Source organism: Trachypithecus francoisi, unplaced genomic scaffold, assembly GCF_009764315.1.
Source record: "Trachypithecus francoisi isolate TF-2019V2 unplaced genomic scaffold, Tfra_2.0 Lachesis_group12, whole genome shotgun sequence".
NCBI lineage: Eukaryota > Metazoa > Chordata > Mammalia > Primates > Cercopithecidae > Trachypithecus > Trachypithecus francoisi.
Genome location: NW_022681457.1, coordinates 70572554 through 70590676, shown reverse-complemented (window position 1 = coordinate 70590676; position 18123 = coordinate 70572554). Strand labels below are relative to the sequence as shown.

At 48.1% G+C, this 18123-nt stretch overlaps 2 protein-coding genes across 2 annotated transcripts in view; one reads left to right on the top strand and one right to left on the bottom strand.

Annotated features, from left to right (window-relative positions):
• Nucleotides 1-16512, bottom strand: part of GLIS1 (GLIS family zinc finger 1) — a 242179-nt gene extending 225667 nt beyond the window's left edge. Inside the window, exons 1-2 of the mRNA XM_033226310.1 lie at nucleotides 16433-16512; nucleotides 15139-15439 (exon numbers count right to left, since the gene is read on the bottom strand). Coding sequence (XP_033082201.1) covers nucleotides 15139-15397 — 259 coding nt within the window. The 5' untranslated portion in view covers nucleotides 15398-15439; nucleotides 16433-16512. The remainder of the gene's footprint in view (nucleotides 1-15138; nucleotides 15440-16432) is intronic.
• LOC117092559 (60S ribosomal protein L35a-like) lies at nucleotides 1820-2242 on the top strand. The gene has a single exon (XM_033226311.1). It carries the CDS (start codon nucleotides 1848-1850, stop codon nucleotides 2172-2174), a length of 327 nt encoding a protein of 108 aa, XP_033082202.1. The 5' UTR covers nucleotides 1820-1847; the 3' UTR covers nucleotides 2175-2242.
• Nucleotides 16513-18123: the final 1611 nt, after the last annotated feature.

The following is an 18123-nucleotide window of genomic DNA, read 5'->3' as shown; positions in this document are numbered from 1 at the left end:
AAGGCTGAGGAGGGAAATTGCCTGAGCCTGAGGAAGGGGAGGCTACAGTGAGCTGTGATTGGGCCACTGCACTCCACCCTGGGTGACATCGAGACCCCATCTCAAAAAAAAAAAAAAAATGTAGGCCAGGTGCAGTGGCTCAGGCCTGTAATCCCAGCACTTTGGGAGGCCGAGGCGGGTGGATCGCCTGAGGTCAGGAGTTTGAGACCAGCCTGGCCAACATGGTGAAACCCCATCTCTACTCAAAATACAAAAATTAGCTGGGCTTGGTGGCACATGCCTGTAATCCCAACTACTAGGGAGGCTGAGGCGGAAGAATCACTTGAACCTGGGAGGTGGAGGCTACAATGAGCCAAGATTATGACGCTGCACTCCAGCCTGGGCGACAGAGTGAGAGTCTGTCTCAAAAAAGGAAAAAAAAAAAAAAGTAACATATTTCTGAATCTTTACAAAGAATGTTAATAACATAGAAAAGGTTTATTATGTTCAATGTTAAGTTTATTATTTATTTATTTACTTTTTTTTTTTTTTTTGAGACAGAGTCTCACTCTGTCATCTAGGCTGGAGTGCAGTGGCTTGATCTCAGCTCACTGCAACCTCCACCTCCCATGTTCTTCAAGCAATTCTCCTGCCTCAGTCTCTCAAGTAGCTGGGATTATAGGTGTGTGCCACCCTGCCCATCTAATTTTTGTATTTTTGGTAGAGACAGTATTCACCATGTTGGCCAGGCTAGTCTCAAACTCCTGACCTCAGGTGATCTGCCCGCCTTGGCCTCCCAAAGTGCTAGGATTACAGGGGTGAGCCACCACTCCTGGCCTTAAATTTAAATGTAAGTATTAAAACTATATTCAGAATGATCTCAATGATATAAAACTATATTAATACACAGACAAGCACAGAAAAAAGACTGAAAAGAAACCTACCAAAATGTAAACAGTAGTCATTACTGGGGCTGAGATTCTGAGCAAGTATTATTTCCATCTTTCCATGTTTCTATAGTTTCCAAAGTTTCTACAGTAGGTATATAGTACTTACATGAGTGGAACAAATAAAGAGTATTAAATTAAATTACCTTTAAATGGTCAGTCACTTCCCAAAGAAGGACTAGGAGTAAAAACTAAGTAATTTCTTAAGAGTCAGGAACCTACAAGAATAAACCAATATTCCGCCATTCCCGTTTAAGCTGCTGCTCAGGGCACTGTCAGCACGTTTCCAGTTCCAGGGATGAGCTGGCTCAGGGCTACCCACTAAGCAACCAGCACTAAGGAACCTGGTCTGGCCACTCAAATGCCACCTCTCATGGAAGACTGCCCTGATCTCTCTTGTCAGTGCTGTCTTATGAACACTCTGAGAATAGGACAGACCCTAGGACTCACATGTGTATCTCCAACAGGAGGCAGGCCTGGTAGCCAGCATGCCAGCCCCATCTCAACGCGTCTATGGCCATCTGCCCACCCTCTCAAGTGGATGCTCCCCAAGGTAGAGGCCAAGGATGTTAGAGACTCTAGCATGTGATAAGAGTGTCAGGAAACAGGTGAGGAACAAATGAATACATTAAAGAATGATATTTTAGACTAACACTGTCCAACAGAACTTTCTGTGATGGAAGAAATGCTCTGTATTTGCACTTTCCAATATGGTAGCTACTAGCTAGCCATGTGTCTACTGAGCACCTAAAATGTAGCTAGTATGACTGGGAAACTAAATTTTTAATTTTATTTAATTGTAATTCATCTAAATAGCCATAGTGTTCTTGTGAAAAAGCAAACATCACAAGGTAGTTTTAAGATTAAACAAGATCTTTTTCCTCTTGCCGCCATCTTGACTCCTGTGGAGGCCTGCTGGGAATGGCACTTCTAAAAGGAACTATGTTTGGAAGGCTGTGGTCCAAGGCCATTTTTGCCGGCTATAAGCGGGGTCTCCGGAACCAAAGGGAGCACACAGCTCTTCTTAAAATTCAAGGTGTTTATGCCCGAGATGAAAGAGAATTCTATTTGGGCAAGAGATGCGCTCATGTATACAAAGCAAAGAACAACACAGTGACTCCAGGTGGCAAACCAAATAAAACCAGAATCATCTGGGGAAAGGTAACTCGGTCCCATGGAAACAGTGGCATGGTTCGTGCCAAATTCCAAAGCAATCTTCCTGCTAAGGCCATTGGACACAGAATCTGAGTGATGCTGTACCCCTCAATGATTTAAACTAACGAAAAATCAATAAATAAACGTGGATTTGTGCTCTTGTATTTTTGTTAAGTGGATTAAAGAACTTATTACCTTAAAAAAAACACACAAGAGCTTTTATTTTATTTTTAGAGATAAGGTCTTGCTCTGTCACCCAGGCTGGAGTACAGTGGCTTGATTACAGTTCACTGCTTCACTGCATCCTTGAACTTCTGGGCTCAAGTGATCCTCCCCCTCAGCCTCCCAAGTAACTGAGACTACAGGTGCATACCATCAACCCGGCTAATTTTTAAATTTTAAAAGTAGAGACAGAGTATCACTATGTTACCCAGGCTGGTCTTGAACTCCTGGCTTCAAGCAATCCTCCTGCTTCAGCCTCACCAGTAGCTGGGACTACAGGTGCATGGCTGTTAAGATGATTCATTTTTAAAAAGATGATTGGCCCAGTGCCTAACAGTGCTCAATTGATCACTGTAGGATAATGAAAAAAAAAAAAATGAGGAGTAGAAAGGGGAATAGGAGGAGGAGGATCCCCAACAGCCCCACCTGCTCAGCCAACATCAAGCACTGGGAATTTACTTGTCTCCACCCCACCCCAGCAAATATTTCTTCCGTATTTTGAGTGCATAGCAGCCAGAGCCATGGAGAGTGGGAATGGGAAGAGTAGGGAGGGAGAGGTATGAGGCTGAGACAGGAGAGACCCTGCAGACTTGCTGAAAGAGGAAAGCTATTGGCCTGTATTGCCTGAAACAATGAGTAGGTATTCACTCCAAGAAGAAAGCTTAAGCCACCAGAATCAGCAACAGGTGCAAGAAAAGGGCTGCCCAAGGCAGTCCTCATGCCCAGGATTTAACACTCTGTGTCCACCACTGTCCTCTAGAGGGCTGGTCTGCAAACTCAAGTTCTCTCTTTCATGAGAGAAAAATGACAAATGGCAGTCAGATAATGAAGGAGGGACAGGTTAATTCTGGCTGGAGGAGGAAGTTTTTGACTGTGATGAGTGGGTAATTGAGTGGGTAACATTGGACCCGAGGCCTTAATGAAAGGTCCAATAGGTGGCAAGGTGTGGAGAAGGGGCGGGTGGGCCAGCAGCTGACACCTACCAGCTCTAGAACTCCGGACACATCATTTAGCCTCTCTGGGCCTCAGCTTTCTCAACTGTAAAATAAGGATGCTAACACCCACTGGGCAAGGAGTGAATGTAGAAAGAATTAAATGGCCTCGTGGGACATCTACTCACAGCAGGACTCAACAGATTCCTGTTAGGGAAGCCGCTACATTACTGCAGGGCCAGGCAGGCATGGGGACGTGGGTTCGGAACAGGGTAGTCCTGGCATCACAGGTTTTAAGAGGAAGAATCGAGGTAATTCCTCTGGATATTGGAGTCTGACAGCAACTCCCAGCCCAATAAACCAGGGAAGAGGTGGGGGTGTGCCTCCAGATCCACCCCACAGACAACCCCCATCCTACTGGACACCACAGGCTGAGTAAGCATCTTAGACTGACCCAGGGCCTGGACCTGTCAGAGAGATGCACTGAGGCAGCCCACACCCTCCTCCTTCCCCAACCTTCCCCAGCCCTAGGGGAAACCAGCACACCCACCAGCCAGACCTGCATCCTCCATCTCTGCAGCTCAAGCCTCAGTTTGACCCCAAAGTCCTTATTCTTGGAATTACACCAAAAAATAATTAAAAAGCAGGGTCTGGGAATAGAGTACTACAGTGTAGAGGAGAAACAACATCAGACAGTCAGACCTGGGACCTAGCCCAGCTCTCCAATCACAAAGACCAACAACCACAGCTCACCTCTGGGACACACCTGCTGTGCACCAGCCCCTGAGCTATGTGTTCTATAGACACTCATCTTAATCCCCCTAGCAACCCATGAGACAGGAACTATCTCCACTTTTCAAATGAGGAAGACTGAGGCTCAGAGTTCCACAAATTCGCCTAAGGCCTAGCAGGTGAGGTAGTCAGGATCCAAACTCAGTTCTGACTCTAAAAGCCATGTGGCCACCTTCGCATAAGTAACATGGCCTCTCTGAACCTTAGTCTTCCCATCTACCCAAAGGGGGCTTGAACTAATAACATGATTTCTGGAAAGCTTTACAGTTTACAAAGCCCACAATGGTACCCAGAGAAGGGCCATGAGACCAATACATCCCCCAGGGCCTCTAAGCCTGTCCTGGAGTGGAGATCTTGGGTGTGGACAGCAATCATCAGCCCAGCAGGGTCACCAAGAGCTACCATCCTCTGGCTCCCAGCTCTCAATTCCAACATTTGGTCTAAGGTTCCTCTTCATCTTAGAGAAATCTGGGTGAGACGAGTAGCAACCAGTCATAGCTGCTCTTTAAGCCACAAGATGAGATGTATGTCACAGTACTTGGGGCTTTGTCTAAAAGGGAGGATGAGCATGTGACAGAAAGTGCCAATCCTGGCCAAGAGGTCAACGGCCAGTCACTGTAGGACAGTCATCAGGCCCCAAGCTCCTCCACCTGATCCGGCCGCTCCAAAGGCTTGCAACCAAAGAGCCTGCAAGCCCTGAAGCCAATCCTTCCCAGAGGGAGGGGAAAGGGAGGCCCAGCTGGGTGAGGAGACTCTCCCAGGGTCACTAGCAATCAAGGGGCAGACCTTATTTTGAAGAGCCTCAAGACAGTGTTGGAAAGAGAACATGATGGTATCTGCATGTGAGAACTCATGTAGCATTTACTGGCATCTCAGCACCATAAGACAGGCAAGGAAAAAAAAGAAATTTACTGGCATCTCACATATGTTGAGAGCTTACCATATGTTCAACCTTGCAGGAAAACGAGAACATCAAACACAGCTCCTCCTTTACAGGCTACAGTCTCCTTGAGGGCAAAGACTGGGCTGTACTTCATTCCCAAACTTCCCGGACACTCACTTGGAGCCAGCCCTGTGCTGGCCATACAGGGTCAAGGATAATGACACTCTGCCCCTGTCTTCAAGGACACATAAGTAAATAGGAAATTGCCATAGAGTATGAGCAGAGCTATGGCAAAAGAAAGGGAAGATTTCGAAGAGGAGGTGGCATTTGAGCTGGGTCTTAAAGAATCAGTAGGGTCGGCCGGGCGCGGTGGCTCACGCTTGTAATCCCAGCACTTTGGGAGGCTGAGGCGGGCGGATCATGAGGTCAAGAGGTCGAGACCATCCTGGCCAACACAGTGAAACCCCGTCTCTACTAAAAATACAAAAAATTAGCCGGGCGAGGTGGCGGGCACCTATAGTCCCAGCTACTCGGGAGGCTGAGGCAGGAGAATGGCGTGAACCCGGGAGGCGGAGCTTGTAGTGAGCCGAGATCGCGCCACTGCACTCCAGCCTGGGCGACAGAGCGAGACTCCCTCTCAAAAAAAAAAAAAAAGAATCAGTAGGGTCAATCTGGTGGAATGGAAGGGAGGGAAAGCCCTTCCTAGAGGTTCTGTTTACCATTTACATAGTAGTCATAACAACAATAATTATTATAATCCCAAGATTAATTGAGCATTTACCATATGCCAGTCTGTTTTTAAGCACATATACATGTGTTAACACATTCCACCCTCACAATAGCCTTTGGAGGTCATTACTATTATTATCCTCATGTCACAGATAAGAAAATTGAGACCCAAAAAGCTCCCTAACTTGCCAAAGTCCCCAAGTTAGTACACAGAGCCAGGATTCAAACCTAGTGGACTGGTTCCACAACCATGCCCTCAATCAGCACTCTACACACTTCTCAGATACAAACTTCATGCCAGACTTTGTGCTGGACACAAGAATACAAAGATGAATCTTTGAATATTATCTATTTTTCCACTTGTTCCAAAAATGATTTAAGGAGGCACAAAGATGAATAAAAAGAAGCCCACAGATTATAAGGAAAGAAGGACAGGTAAAGAGTAAATTCCAGGTCTGAGGCTGCATAAGGAAAAGTCTGCTGCCACGAGCAGACATCAGCAAGAGACGGAACTGGCCCTGCAAGAAGGCCTTGAATGCCAGATCAAAGGGCTCAGATTTTTCCCATTGGCCAGCTGGCTGTCAATCTACATGCCAAGTGTAATTTCACAGAAGATCTTGAAAGTATGTACCAAGAACTATCTGTAGGACAAATTGATGTCTCTACAGATGTGTGTAGATGATGTGGTAGATAAAGTACATATCTACTTAAAAGAGTTCTTTAAATTAGCAGTTACCTAAGTCTCATTAGGTATCTTCTGCTTCAAGAGATACTAAAAGCATAGCTGCTATCACGTGGACAGTGGAAAGATTTTTGTCCTTATATTTAGAACATTTGGATATCCCTGCTGTCAGGGATGGGAAGTAACGCAAAGGTTTTAAGCGAGAAGTTCTAAGGACTTGCGGTCTGGGATTTTTGCTCCGCATCCACCCATGGACCCCTCCTCACCAAGCCGCCCGATCTGTTTGAAATCATCTGTTTGAAGGCCCAAAGAAGAGCCTGCCCCAGCGAGAAGCCCTAGCACGGAGATATTCTCACAAAGAGCGCTACGTAAGTACAAATGACTGTTTGATCAATCATTTGGCCTCAGCATGGGATTTGGTTAGAATTAAAGCCATCTGGCTGTTGGGGGGCGGGGGGGACAGGGGGAGGAGACAAGCAGGCGGGAAAAAGACTCACCCCCTCCCCCAAAAAGCATTGTTAAAATATAACGGGGAAAAACAGTAAAGTTCCTGCTGTTATTTCAGCCTAAGCCACTTAATCCATCAGCACATAAAGCAACTTATTTTATGACCTTTTCCCTTTAAAAAATAAATCAGAAGACGATGCCTTGAATTCAGATATCTCTGAAGCACACTACTCATCCCTCACAGTTAAATATCCTGTTTCATAAACCTTCTTCAAGATACTTGAAACTGCAGATCACTAAATGCCTTGCTTTAGGCATCTGACATTCCAGAGAATTAATATTTAAACTTATTATAGGAAAAAAGAATTGCGTTTGGTTGAAGCATGAAATATTTAATAGTGTCTCCAAATTAGAAACCCTATTTTGTTTCACGCTGGAAATGCCAATGTTATTACCTGGGCTTTGCACTCAAATAAGATAAAATGCAAAGGCAGTCTTGAGATGAAACACACAATTACAGCCGTTTTCTCCAGAGAGATGGGGAGTGAGAAAGGTTTGGGGAGTGGACGTGATTGAGTTTCATTTTTACGATACGCTTAAAATTATATTATCATTCTCTGCCTTGAGGGTTGGACTTGAGATTGCTGAAACTACTTAACCACCAAAAACGGTGTCAAAATCAGTGACTCCGTGGAGGCCTATTCTCAGGCTCTTTAAACCGTCGTCTTGGAATGAGCTCACTGACGAGCAAAACTCCGTAACTTTCTCTGCTCGCTAGGACAAAAGTATTCAGTGGTTTAGGATAAAAATTAAGCTTCAATTGACACAGTGGATCCTGGCAGCCTCTGCCGGCACGTGTAATTTATTTACAGGGTTGGGAAAGTCGGCAAAATACATCATCAACTCTTACACAAACTTCTACTAGGTATTAAATACCCAACCCTCTGAGAAGTAATTCATATAGTCCAGCAGCGTTCCAAAATAAATCCAATCTCCAGCCCTCCGGAGAGCTTAAAACAGCAAATGGGCTCTGTATTTTTCAAGTCAGGTTTATAGTACTCCCTGGTTTCTTGCTAAAGCCTGATTTCTAGCAAACCCGTTATTTAAAAACAAAGGTAACATCTAAAAGAGTAATCTGGTTACTAAAAAGACACAAATAGGAACAGGCTGCGCTGTATGGCCGGCAGGGCCATCCCTCGTACTTCATTCACTCCCCTTCAGACACGGCGGCATGAAGGAAGGCAAAAACTCCTCGGACCAGAACGGCTTCTGCAAGTCCATCTTTAGAATCAGTATGACTCCCTGCGAATGTACACATTCTCATGAACGCATGTGCAAGGCCACAGATGCGACCAGCCGTGGGATCTTTACCTTCCATAGGGGTTCATCTAGCTCATTCATCATTTGACACAAAAGACCCATTTCTCACCAGCAAACTCTCAAGTTCACTCTGATCCCCAGCCTATTCTCCCTCCCAAGCCCTACTTCATCCCACCAAGTGTTTAACAAGAAATAATTGTTTAATAGATCCCTGACCCAACATGCTCAGGGAAGCACGTATTCTACAACCAGGCATGGTGGGGATCTTGAGGAATTCTCATCCAACAGATGTCTTTGAAAGCTGTAGAGGGGAGACTACGACCGGGGTCTTGGCAAGGAATCTCCCCAAATGGCAAGAAAGACTCAAACTGGGACTATTACCTGCAATAACCAGTCAGGATGGGAGTTGCCACTGCTTCTGAGAAGCGGCCCCTCCTAGGGGCCCCCTCCATGGCCTCAGAGAGTCCTTTTCCAGTCCCCAGATTCCTGAGGATCCTGAGTCACTGGAAACATTCTCCTTTCCCTAGTTCCAAAGTGGGAGAGGAGCAGAGCCCTACGGAGGCAGAGTGTCCCCTGTAAGTCACACCTCAGCCTGTTAGCTGAGACTGAGAAAGGGCTGCTCTGGGATGTGGCTGTCTGGGCCCCCTGCAGCCTCCTGCTGCCTTCCTCCAGGCTTGGGGGACACTCGGCTCTCTAGAGCCACATTCTCTCCTTCCTAGTCACCTGGGTTTAAGAAGCTGGTCCTGGAGAGTGGTGTATTCTCAGAGGCAAGTACTGGCTCTGCTGTCAGACAGACCTGGGTTCAAATTCCAGGCTCTACTGCTTACTACATGCACAACCTTGGACAAAGCACTTTGCCTTTCCAAGCCTCAGTCCCCCCATCTTTAAAATTAGAACAGTGCCTCCTTTCCTCCTAGGGCTATTGGGCATAATTAAATGTGATCACGTCTCTAAAGCATCTCACCTGGCACAGAGCAGCCGCTCACTAAAGGTTAGTTGACCTCCCTCTTCCCCATCCCTTCTGTGTTCATCTTTAGCAGTCGAGAGTTCAAGTGTGTAACCTGGTCTGAGACAAAAGGGGACTCTTCCTACACCCCAGATCCTTCCAAACCTTCCCAGCCCAGTTAGTGTGGAATCCCGAGTATCAGCAGGCAGGGACTATGGATCATCCAACTGAACTGCTCCCCATTTTACAGATGGGAAAACCAAGGCTCAAAGCACAGGGCATGGCCCACTAGCAAAGATGCTACACAATGGCTCATGTGTTAGCTCCAGGCAGGCCCAACCATAACCACCAAATAAATTCAGGCCATCCAGGAAATGCATTATTCAGTTCACGGACTGAAGGTCTCATCTCAGCGCATCTGACTCAGATGCTGACTTTAAAAACACAGCTCGTAATGCTAACACAATCCACCTCGATCCACCAGAAACCTACTGAAGGAATAACCCTTTGGAGTTTAAGAGGAAGAAGGGAAAAAGAAGAAAACAGATGCTTTAAGTGACTTTCAACTCTGAGACCACTGGGTTAGGGTTGTATTCTCTCCTCACAGCCCAACCTTCTGCTTTCCTTCAGTTTCTTATAAATATGGCTTTGGGAGACCAACAAAGTAGCCACAAAACTACTTTTCCCCTGTCTTTTCTGCTTTCCTTACTCAGTAACTCAGCTGTCAGTCCCTGGACTTTGCTTCCAATGTTGAAAGCTTTTGCTTTTTTTTTTTTTTTTATTGTAAACTATTAATTTGGGCAGCGGCTCTTGATAAACAAGAAGTCCATTTTTAAACTGCTAGAATCATTAGCACAGTGAAGGCGAACAGCACAGATATTTCAGGAGTTTGGTCTTTTTTCCTGGCCCTGGTATTACAGCTGTGCTTTTTGCATAATGCAGTCCAAGTTTTCAAAGCCCACTGCAGACTTTGTTTCATTTCTTCTTCCCCTTGAACTGAATGTCTTTGTTTCTTTAAATACAAAAATAAACTACCCCCTACGAAAAGAAACCACACAATTCTCTAGGTCCAAAGTAATTGCAACTGAAATCTATATTAGAAAAAAAAATTAACAAACCACCCATTATAATTTAACTTTGAATGTAACTGTATATGTAAGGTGAGGTTGCTGAAATACTACCATATCGTGTTGAAAACAGAGAATTCTTTTCCAAGACAATTGAGAGAAGGAAGGGAAATTATCCTCAGCGATAGTCACTGGTCAGCTTCCCAATAAAGTTTATTTGTTTGTTGTTTTTCCCCTAATCCTATCCAAAACAGATTGAAAACCCTGTCCCAAACTTTAGTTTCTCCCCTCTTCCAGGATGCTGGCCAAACTCCACAAAATAAAACCGAACAAAATGATGATAATTATGCAACATTCAGAACAAAGAACATAAGAATATATTTTTTTAAGTGATTCATTGTGCACTTATGCCTGTAATGGGATTTTAACGCACTGTAAAAATAAGTGTGCTGGCTCACTAAGCTTCTCATGCAAATGAAACGCAGGGAGATGAGTAACTCTGAGATGGGGTTCGTTTTGGTTTTTTTTTTTTTTTTCCAGAAAAAGGATGAAGAAAAATCATAGCATATAAAGAAATTGACATTTTTAAATCACAGACGGAGCAACATAGACTATCGATGTGATTCTACAGCTCTGAAGCTCTGTAGACCTCAGTCCAGCTAAGCACGCTACAGGTAAACTACTGAGAAACAACTAAGCCTAAATTAAATTACGATCTCATGTGATGGTCCCCTTGCCATTTTGCCCACAAAGTCCTAGTTTCTAGAGAGCTTGAGAGGCAGGAAGGATAAAGGAATTCTAGCCGCCCGAGATTCTTAGGGAATCTTTGGGAATTATATTTCCGCTACACGTCTATAAAAGATTTGTCAGATACATAACTCTTACGACTGTAGACGCAACATGTTCCTATCTCATTTTTTACCCACAAACATACTTGTTTCTCTTTGTCTCACTGAGGCTGACATTTGGTCAGCAGGTTTTTCTCTCCCTTATTTGAAACTTCAAGCACTGAAAAAATTTGGATCTGATTATTTCCGGATCACAGGACCAGCACTTTAAAATGGATGAAATGCAAGCAAATTGCCCACCGGAGCCGGAGGGGGGAATGCTTTAAAAATCACTCATACCTTTCTATTAGGGATGTGCTAGCCTTTCCAAAGCCTCCCCAGAACGTCACAGGAGCTTCTTATTCAGATGAAGAAATTCGACCAGGTCGTACCACCAAAACATCATGACTTACTGTCCACCACCCCCACCCCCTGAGTCCACCACCCCCACCCCCTGAGTCCACCACCCCCACCCCCTGAGTCCATGCACACAATCTACAATTCCTTTTTTTTTTTCCAAGTTACAAGACTGACTGCTTTTTGGCATTGACAGCCATGATGGCTGTTTTTATAACGGCGGGGTTCACATTTGTCGTGATCAACCTCCTTTTTATTGCAAGGATGCATCCAGTCTCAGTACACAGTGAAAGGGCCCAGTGAGTCACTGTCAATTAAATAGTGACCTCATTATCTGGTTTGGTGTGGGAACAGCAACTCTGGACAAATGGAATCATGTGGTAAACTACAAAATTTTCTAACTATGGCATAGATACTAGTTACCAATTCCCAAAGATGTGAGACAGTAGAAATACCAAAAGCAAAAGACATTTTTTAATTCTCTGGGAACATTCAGAAAGCCTTCGTGTGAATGCCAGCTCTCGGCCGCCAACACACACATGTAGAAGGTACAAGTTGTGGAACCAGAATCAAATATTTGCAGCTAGAAGCTTGGAAACTACCACCTACTATCTGCAGCTTTGAGCAAATCCCTGAACCTTAATGTCTGCATCTATAAAATGGGAATCACATTAATAACAGCCAGTATCTGCCTAGCACTTTACAGACTTCTACATCTGCTCCCTCACAAGTGCCCCCAAGGCAGGCAGAGCCCAGCTGGCATGAGGGCAGACAAGAGGATGTGTGGGAACACGCTCTGAACACCGTAAAGCACCGTGCACAGAGAACAAGCGTCATCAGGCCATCACCACAAAGCTGTCCGCCTGCATAAAGCCCAGATGTTTACCTTCTTTCCTTGTCAGGACTTATAAAAGCAGAGTGTTGGGTGTTTAATAATAAGAAAGAAAAATGCAGCATCTGGCAATTTGGCTTTTCCAGCTGTTTGGAATCTGGATAAACGGGACTCTGCCATAAACAGATCATGATTCTTATTGTAAATGATGACAATGTTAGTCCATGATGTCACACCATCCCAGTGCCTCCCGATTCCAGATCAAATACACAGGCCCCCAACATTTATGGATAAACTACTAGATTCAAGAACCCACTCTCTTCCTCTGCTTAGGGACTGTCTGAGGTAGGCGGCAGAGCATCTGAAACCTGACCCCAGGCTGAGCCATACTGTCTTCTCTCTGGTCACTGGGCAGCAGTGGCCACAAAAGACCCGAAGCTTGGTACCTCTCCACCTCCCCTGGCTAGCACACCACAGTTAGCGCCCTCCACATTCAGCATTTTAAAAATGTAACCTTTCTTCCTTCTCACTCTGTCCCCTTTATCTCAAATGTCACTGACCCTAGCATGGGCCCTGCACGAATTAATAGAACAACTCTTGTTTTATTTACCCTGCAAGGTAGGCATCATTACCTCTCGTGCAAATGAAAACCCAGAGGTTGAGAATGTGAAACACATTACAGTAGTAATCCTAAAAATAACCAGGCACCGAGGTGGCCCTTGCACACTCTTTATCACTAATGATCTCATCAGTCTTGCAAATTAAGTCTCAGGGTAAATTTACAAATGAGGGAACCAAAGGCTCAGAAGAGTGAAATTGCTTCCCCCAAGTCCCACAGATCATAGATGGTGGGGTCTCACAATTCCCAGCACAGTCAATACATACGTATTTTTCAATTGGTATTTCTGTCTGTTTCCAATGAGCCTGAGAACTTGGAGCTAGACACCAAACAATCAAAGGGTTACATGGTCTGGGGACTATTTCGGTAGGAGTAGGGGCACCAAGAAGGTGCCATTTCCTTGCAGCATTTTTAAGGACGTTGAAGAACTGGGGGGAAGCTGGTTTTGTCTCGGGCCACTTCGTGGCTGGACTCGGAGGGAAAGCTTGCCTATAGCGACACAGAGGCCAGCAGGGAAAACTCTCCAAGCCCAGGACCCTGAGCCTTCTCTTTCTCCCTAGGCCAGGTTAGGATAGAGCTGTGGCTTCCCTAACCCCTGCCCTACACATACCAAACACTTTCCCACCTTCTGGCCTCAGTTTCCTCACCCTTCAAATGAGTGGGTTATATCCCACCACACCAGCCTCACTGGGAGGCTATGAAGAAAAGCTGTGAAACCTCTTGGGAAAAAAGCTTCACCAGAGAGACCAGCTTAAGGTACAAAGAAAGAGGCTCTTCTTCCCATCCCTTTATTCTCCTCTGCCCTTTCCAAATGTAATCCTGACTTGAAGATCTTTAATTTTGGACATGTTTGGGGGTGTGCATAAAAATAACTGGGGTTGGGGGAATGGAAGTAGGAAGATCAGACACAAAGCCCCCAGACGAAAGATCTCACCATAACGTGGAACAAAGGTTATGTTCGGGAGAGTCGTTCGCTAGGTCTGCAGAGAACTCGATCTTCAGATGACAGCCACGATGTTTTTAAACACAGAACGTTGCAGGAGGGTATCTATTTAAGGGAGGATTGTGTATGGAGCGGGGCAAGCCAGGGAGCTCCCGGCAGCAAACATTACTCATGTCTCGCTGCACAGCGCTCCTCTCTGGTAAAAGAGACCTCATATGTGTGTATTCCAGCAATAACATTCTGCAGGCATTTCCCGCCCCTCCCCACTGTATCTGTCCTTCTAAAATATTTATCTCTATCCCTTGAAAAAGAGGCTGGCATCTAAAACAAAGAGATGGGAAATAGTTCTCTCTTACAAAGTCGAGTGTTTTCTTTAAAAAAGAAAAAAACTGCTTATGTTTATTTCATTTTACTAATCCCTGAACCAGGGAGTTGGCTGTTTTTGATCCACGAGGAGCTCTCAACTCTAAAAGCAGACTGCCTACCTCTTCTGAATTGTGGGGCTGATGCTAGGAAGTGATGCCTATAACCATAAAACCCAAACTGTTTTTGTCTTCCTTGAAAATCATTTGGAAAGAGAACCAAGAGGTCCCAAATGCCGATAGTCAAACCCCAAAGCCTTGGTTTTCCCTAACGGAAAAAAAAAAAGGGGGAGGACGAGGACACGGCATCTTAACAATTTCTCCAATTCCTGGTTAATTATCTGTCAGCACGAAACTCATAAATAATGACTCAATAATAATTAACTGTGATGAGAAGAGCATGTTCCTGAAAATCCCAGCACCATCTCTGACTTTGAGCCCATAAGCCATACTGGGACCTCCACCTTCCCGTGGCCAGCTTCACTGGGGAACGAAGGGGCTTGCCAAGGAGCTTGTGATCCAAGACTAGGCTGCCGAAGCACCAAGTACAGAAAAGTCATGTTTAAGTTAGGATGTGACCCAGGCTGGATTGCTGATGCAGAAAATTTTCCATCAGGAATCTAGAAATCATCTGGTTTAATTAAATCCTCACTGGACAGATGGGGAAACTGAGGTCCTAAAAGGAGAGTGATCTTGCTAAAGGCCTCTGGGTTTTGTTAGTTAAGGAGACTGAAATACTTCAAACTATGCCTTGAGCTGCTCAGAAACAGATACCAACATATGCGTTGCTATTCGCCCTCATATATAATAAAATTTTGACAAGTTTCTATGCAAGTTTTATCAGAAACATACAGAAGCAAAACTATGTAAGCTGAGAGCTTTCTACAAACACATTTGCCCAAACGGGGCTGAGTTTAAATTAGATGCTTCGCAAAGCAGGCATACTTTCAGACTGACAAGCTCGTCCCAAACAATAGGAGAGAAACTGAGGAACTCGGAAGAAAGTTCCACCAAGTTCTCCCGAGCACGCGGTGGCGACGCCGGGCAGTCCGAATCTCCACAGGAGCCGCCAGGCACGTTGTCAGGGCCGGACTCACCCTTCCCGGCGGCAGCGGCCTTGGATGGACCGTAGTCTCGGGGGCTCCGGGGCCGGAGGAGGTCGTGGGCGCGTGGTGGCGGCGCGGGAGGCCGGGCTAGCAGGTCCCGCAGGCCCCTGTCCGCGCAGCCGCCGCCACTCACGGTGACCCTGAAGGCCATGTGCGGGCCGAGGCTGGCGTGGCCGCGGCCGGGCCCGGGGGCACCGGGGGCCTCCTTGGGCCTCTTGTCCGAGTGTGCCTCAGCCACCTCGCAATGCATGGCGCCGGGGCGGGGCGCACGGCTGGGGGTCGCGCCGGGCTCCTGGGGAGGGGAGACAGCACAGCGAGTTAGAATGCGGAAAGCGGCCCCCGTCTCGTCCCGGGGCCGAGTTTGAGCAGGTCACTGCCCCTTCCGTGGATTCCGCGTCTCTAACATAGGTTAGCGCCACCACACCTAGCCCAATCAGAGGTCAAACCCACCTGATTCCACGCAAAAGCCCCCTCACGCAGGAGTGGTTCGCCCTTCCCTGGTGTGCTGAAGACCCCAGGGCCCCGCGCCCCGGCGCATTACCGCGAGGTCCCACCCAAATCCGCCTCCACCGAAACCAGCCTCTTTTCCACGAATGGTGAAACTGAGGCCTGGAGCGGGTAGCGCGCCTGTTCCCTGTCCCCAAGTGGAACAGGGAGCCAGCGGCAACAAGGATTCCCAGAGAAGAGCTCGAGCGAAGCCCCAGAGACAGCTCCGGCTGGGTCACCGGCTGCGCGCTCAGTCGAGGCTCCGGGACCGAGCTGCGCGCGGAGGCTGCGGACTCGAGCCCAGAAGCCCGGGGAAAACCCCCAGAGACTCACCCGCGACCACCTGAACCGGGAAAACGCCAGTCCCAGGATGGGCGCTGAATCCAGCAACGCGAACCCATCACGCGCAGCCGGGACATCCACATTCCCATGCGCAGCGGAGGAATCGAGCCTGTCGCGCGCGCAAACCCGCACAGTGGGCAATGCCCACGCGGCCGCCGCCACACACCCGCACACCCGCCGAGGCACGCCCGGAGACAGACACGCGACCCACACTGCCACTGGTCAGACGCTCGGCAGCGCACTACCACACAGTCCCACGCTCTCGCCACACGCGCGTGAGATGGGGGCCGCGCCGGAGCCTCGGCCCTTCAGTCAGGGGCCCCAAACTCTCCATTCCCCTCCGCACTCCCAGCGCCATCCCCAAGCTGCCGGGGTTCGAGAGTCGCCGGGACGCCAGCCTCGGATCTCGGGCCCCGCACCCGCCCCTCCCTAGGCCGCGGGCCGCGCCCCCTCTCACCTCGCAGCTGCAGCTGCAGATCGCTGGGCGCCCGGCTCGGCGCGCCTCCACTGGCGCCGCAGCCCCCACAGCCGCCGCCGCCGCCGCGTCCTACGGGGCGGTTCCCCGGAGGACGGGGGCGGGCCCGCGTCTGCCCGACAGCTGCTCTAGCCACTGGCTGGCCGCGGCTGCGCCACCCAGGCCAATCGTGGTGCGAGGGCGGGGCATCCCCCTGGGGGTCTGGGCGGGGCCCGGCGCGGGGCTGAGCGGAGGGTTTGACAGGCTGCGGCCGGCTGTAGTCCCCGCGGTGTCCGCGCCTCTTGGGCGGCCGAGCCGGGCAGGACCGCGGGGCGGCGCCGCGACGAAAGAAGCTGGGCCTGGGAGTCGGCGGAGTGCGCCGGGCGTGAGGAGCGCCGGGCTCAACCCGGCTCCCTGCCCGCCTCTTCACTAGCCCCGGACAGGATCCTCCCTTCTCCCAGTCGGTTTTCTCCTCCATCAAATGGGAACGGCGCTATCTGCTAACGCGAAGCGCACAGATGCGAAAGTGCTTGAAAAGTTTTCTTGCAGAATCCAACCCGCTCACTGGAGAATTTGCAGAGATTTCACAGCGAGTGGGCAGCAAATCTGGGACCCAAACCCAGGCCTCTCAGCCCACTTTCTTGTTTGTTTTTGTGTTTTTCCGCTGGAAAGAGTCCAGGGTTAAAAGGTGTCAGACTCTGAAGTTAAAGATAAAAAATGATGCCTGATCCCAACTAGGAAATATTCCAATTGAGTCTGGGGGAATAGGCCCCCAGCGCTTGGGCTTTCGAGCTCCCAGGAGATCCTTACAGATCTGGGGATTGAGACCCACTCTAGGGGTCCATCCTGTTGCCCTGCCTTCTGGGATCCCCCCACAGACTGCAAGCAGTGTCTCAGGGGGCCCTGCCCAACGTGTAGGAAGAGCACGGGACAAAGAACAGTAAGGCTTCACAGCACCTGGAAGCAATGGCTCAGTTCCCCACTCTGAGCCTGAGTCCTCACGTGTAAAATGGGAGTGGTCGCCTAGGCCTGGTCTACCTGCCATGGCTACCGAAGGATCCAGCCAAGCCCTGAAATGGTTTCTCCATTTCACCTAGGCGCCTCCTGTGCACTGTTTGCTGGTGGCCTGGGCTGGCTCCAAGGGTCCTGACTGGTTTCAAACTCCTTTGAAGTCTGGTCTCTTTGGCCTTGGTCTCAAACTGAAAAACGTATATGGAGCCCCTCTGGACTACACAACATGTCAACTTCATAGCACAGGACTCGGCACAGAATAACTGATCCCAGGCAGCATCCTCAGAATCCTGGAAAACCAGGATTTTAGAATTTCAAAATCATAAAATTGGATTTCTTATAATGTGTTTAAAATAGTATCTAACAATTGGAGTAATAATAGTAAGAAAGACTTTGAGATTTTAGTTAGACCCACTCTCCATTCAGAAGAGCAGGGATGTGACTGGCCTGTGTCAATGTGGTGGGGGGTGGCAGAGCCAGGGGATCCAGGCTTCCTGACTCCAGGCAATGCTCTTCCTCCAGTACCAACCACTCTGCTGCTCACAGGCAGAGGGTGTAAATCAACCATGCCCATAACATACAGGCCAAGGGTTGTGCCTCACTCAGGGCCTGCACCCCTCCCCCCACCTCCACACACTCTTGTGGAGTCCCAGCTAGTTCTGCTGCCAACAAGCCATTCCAGA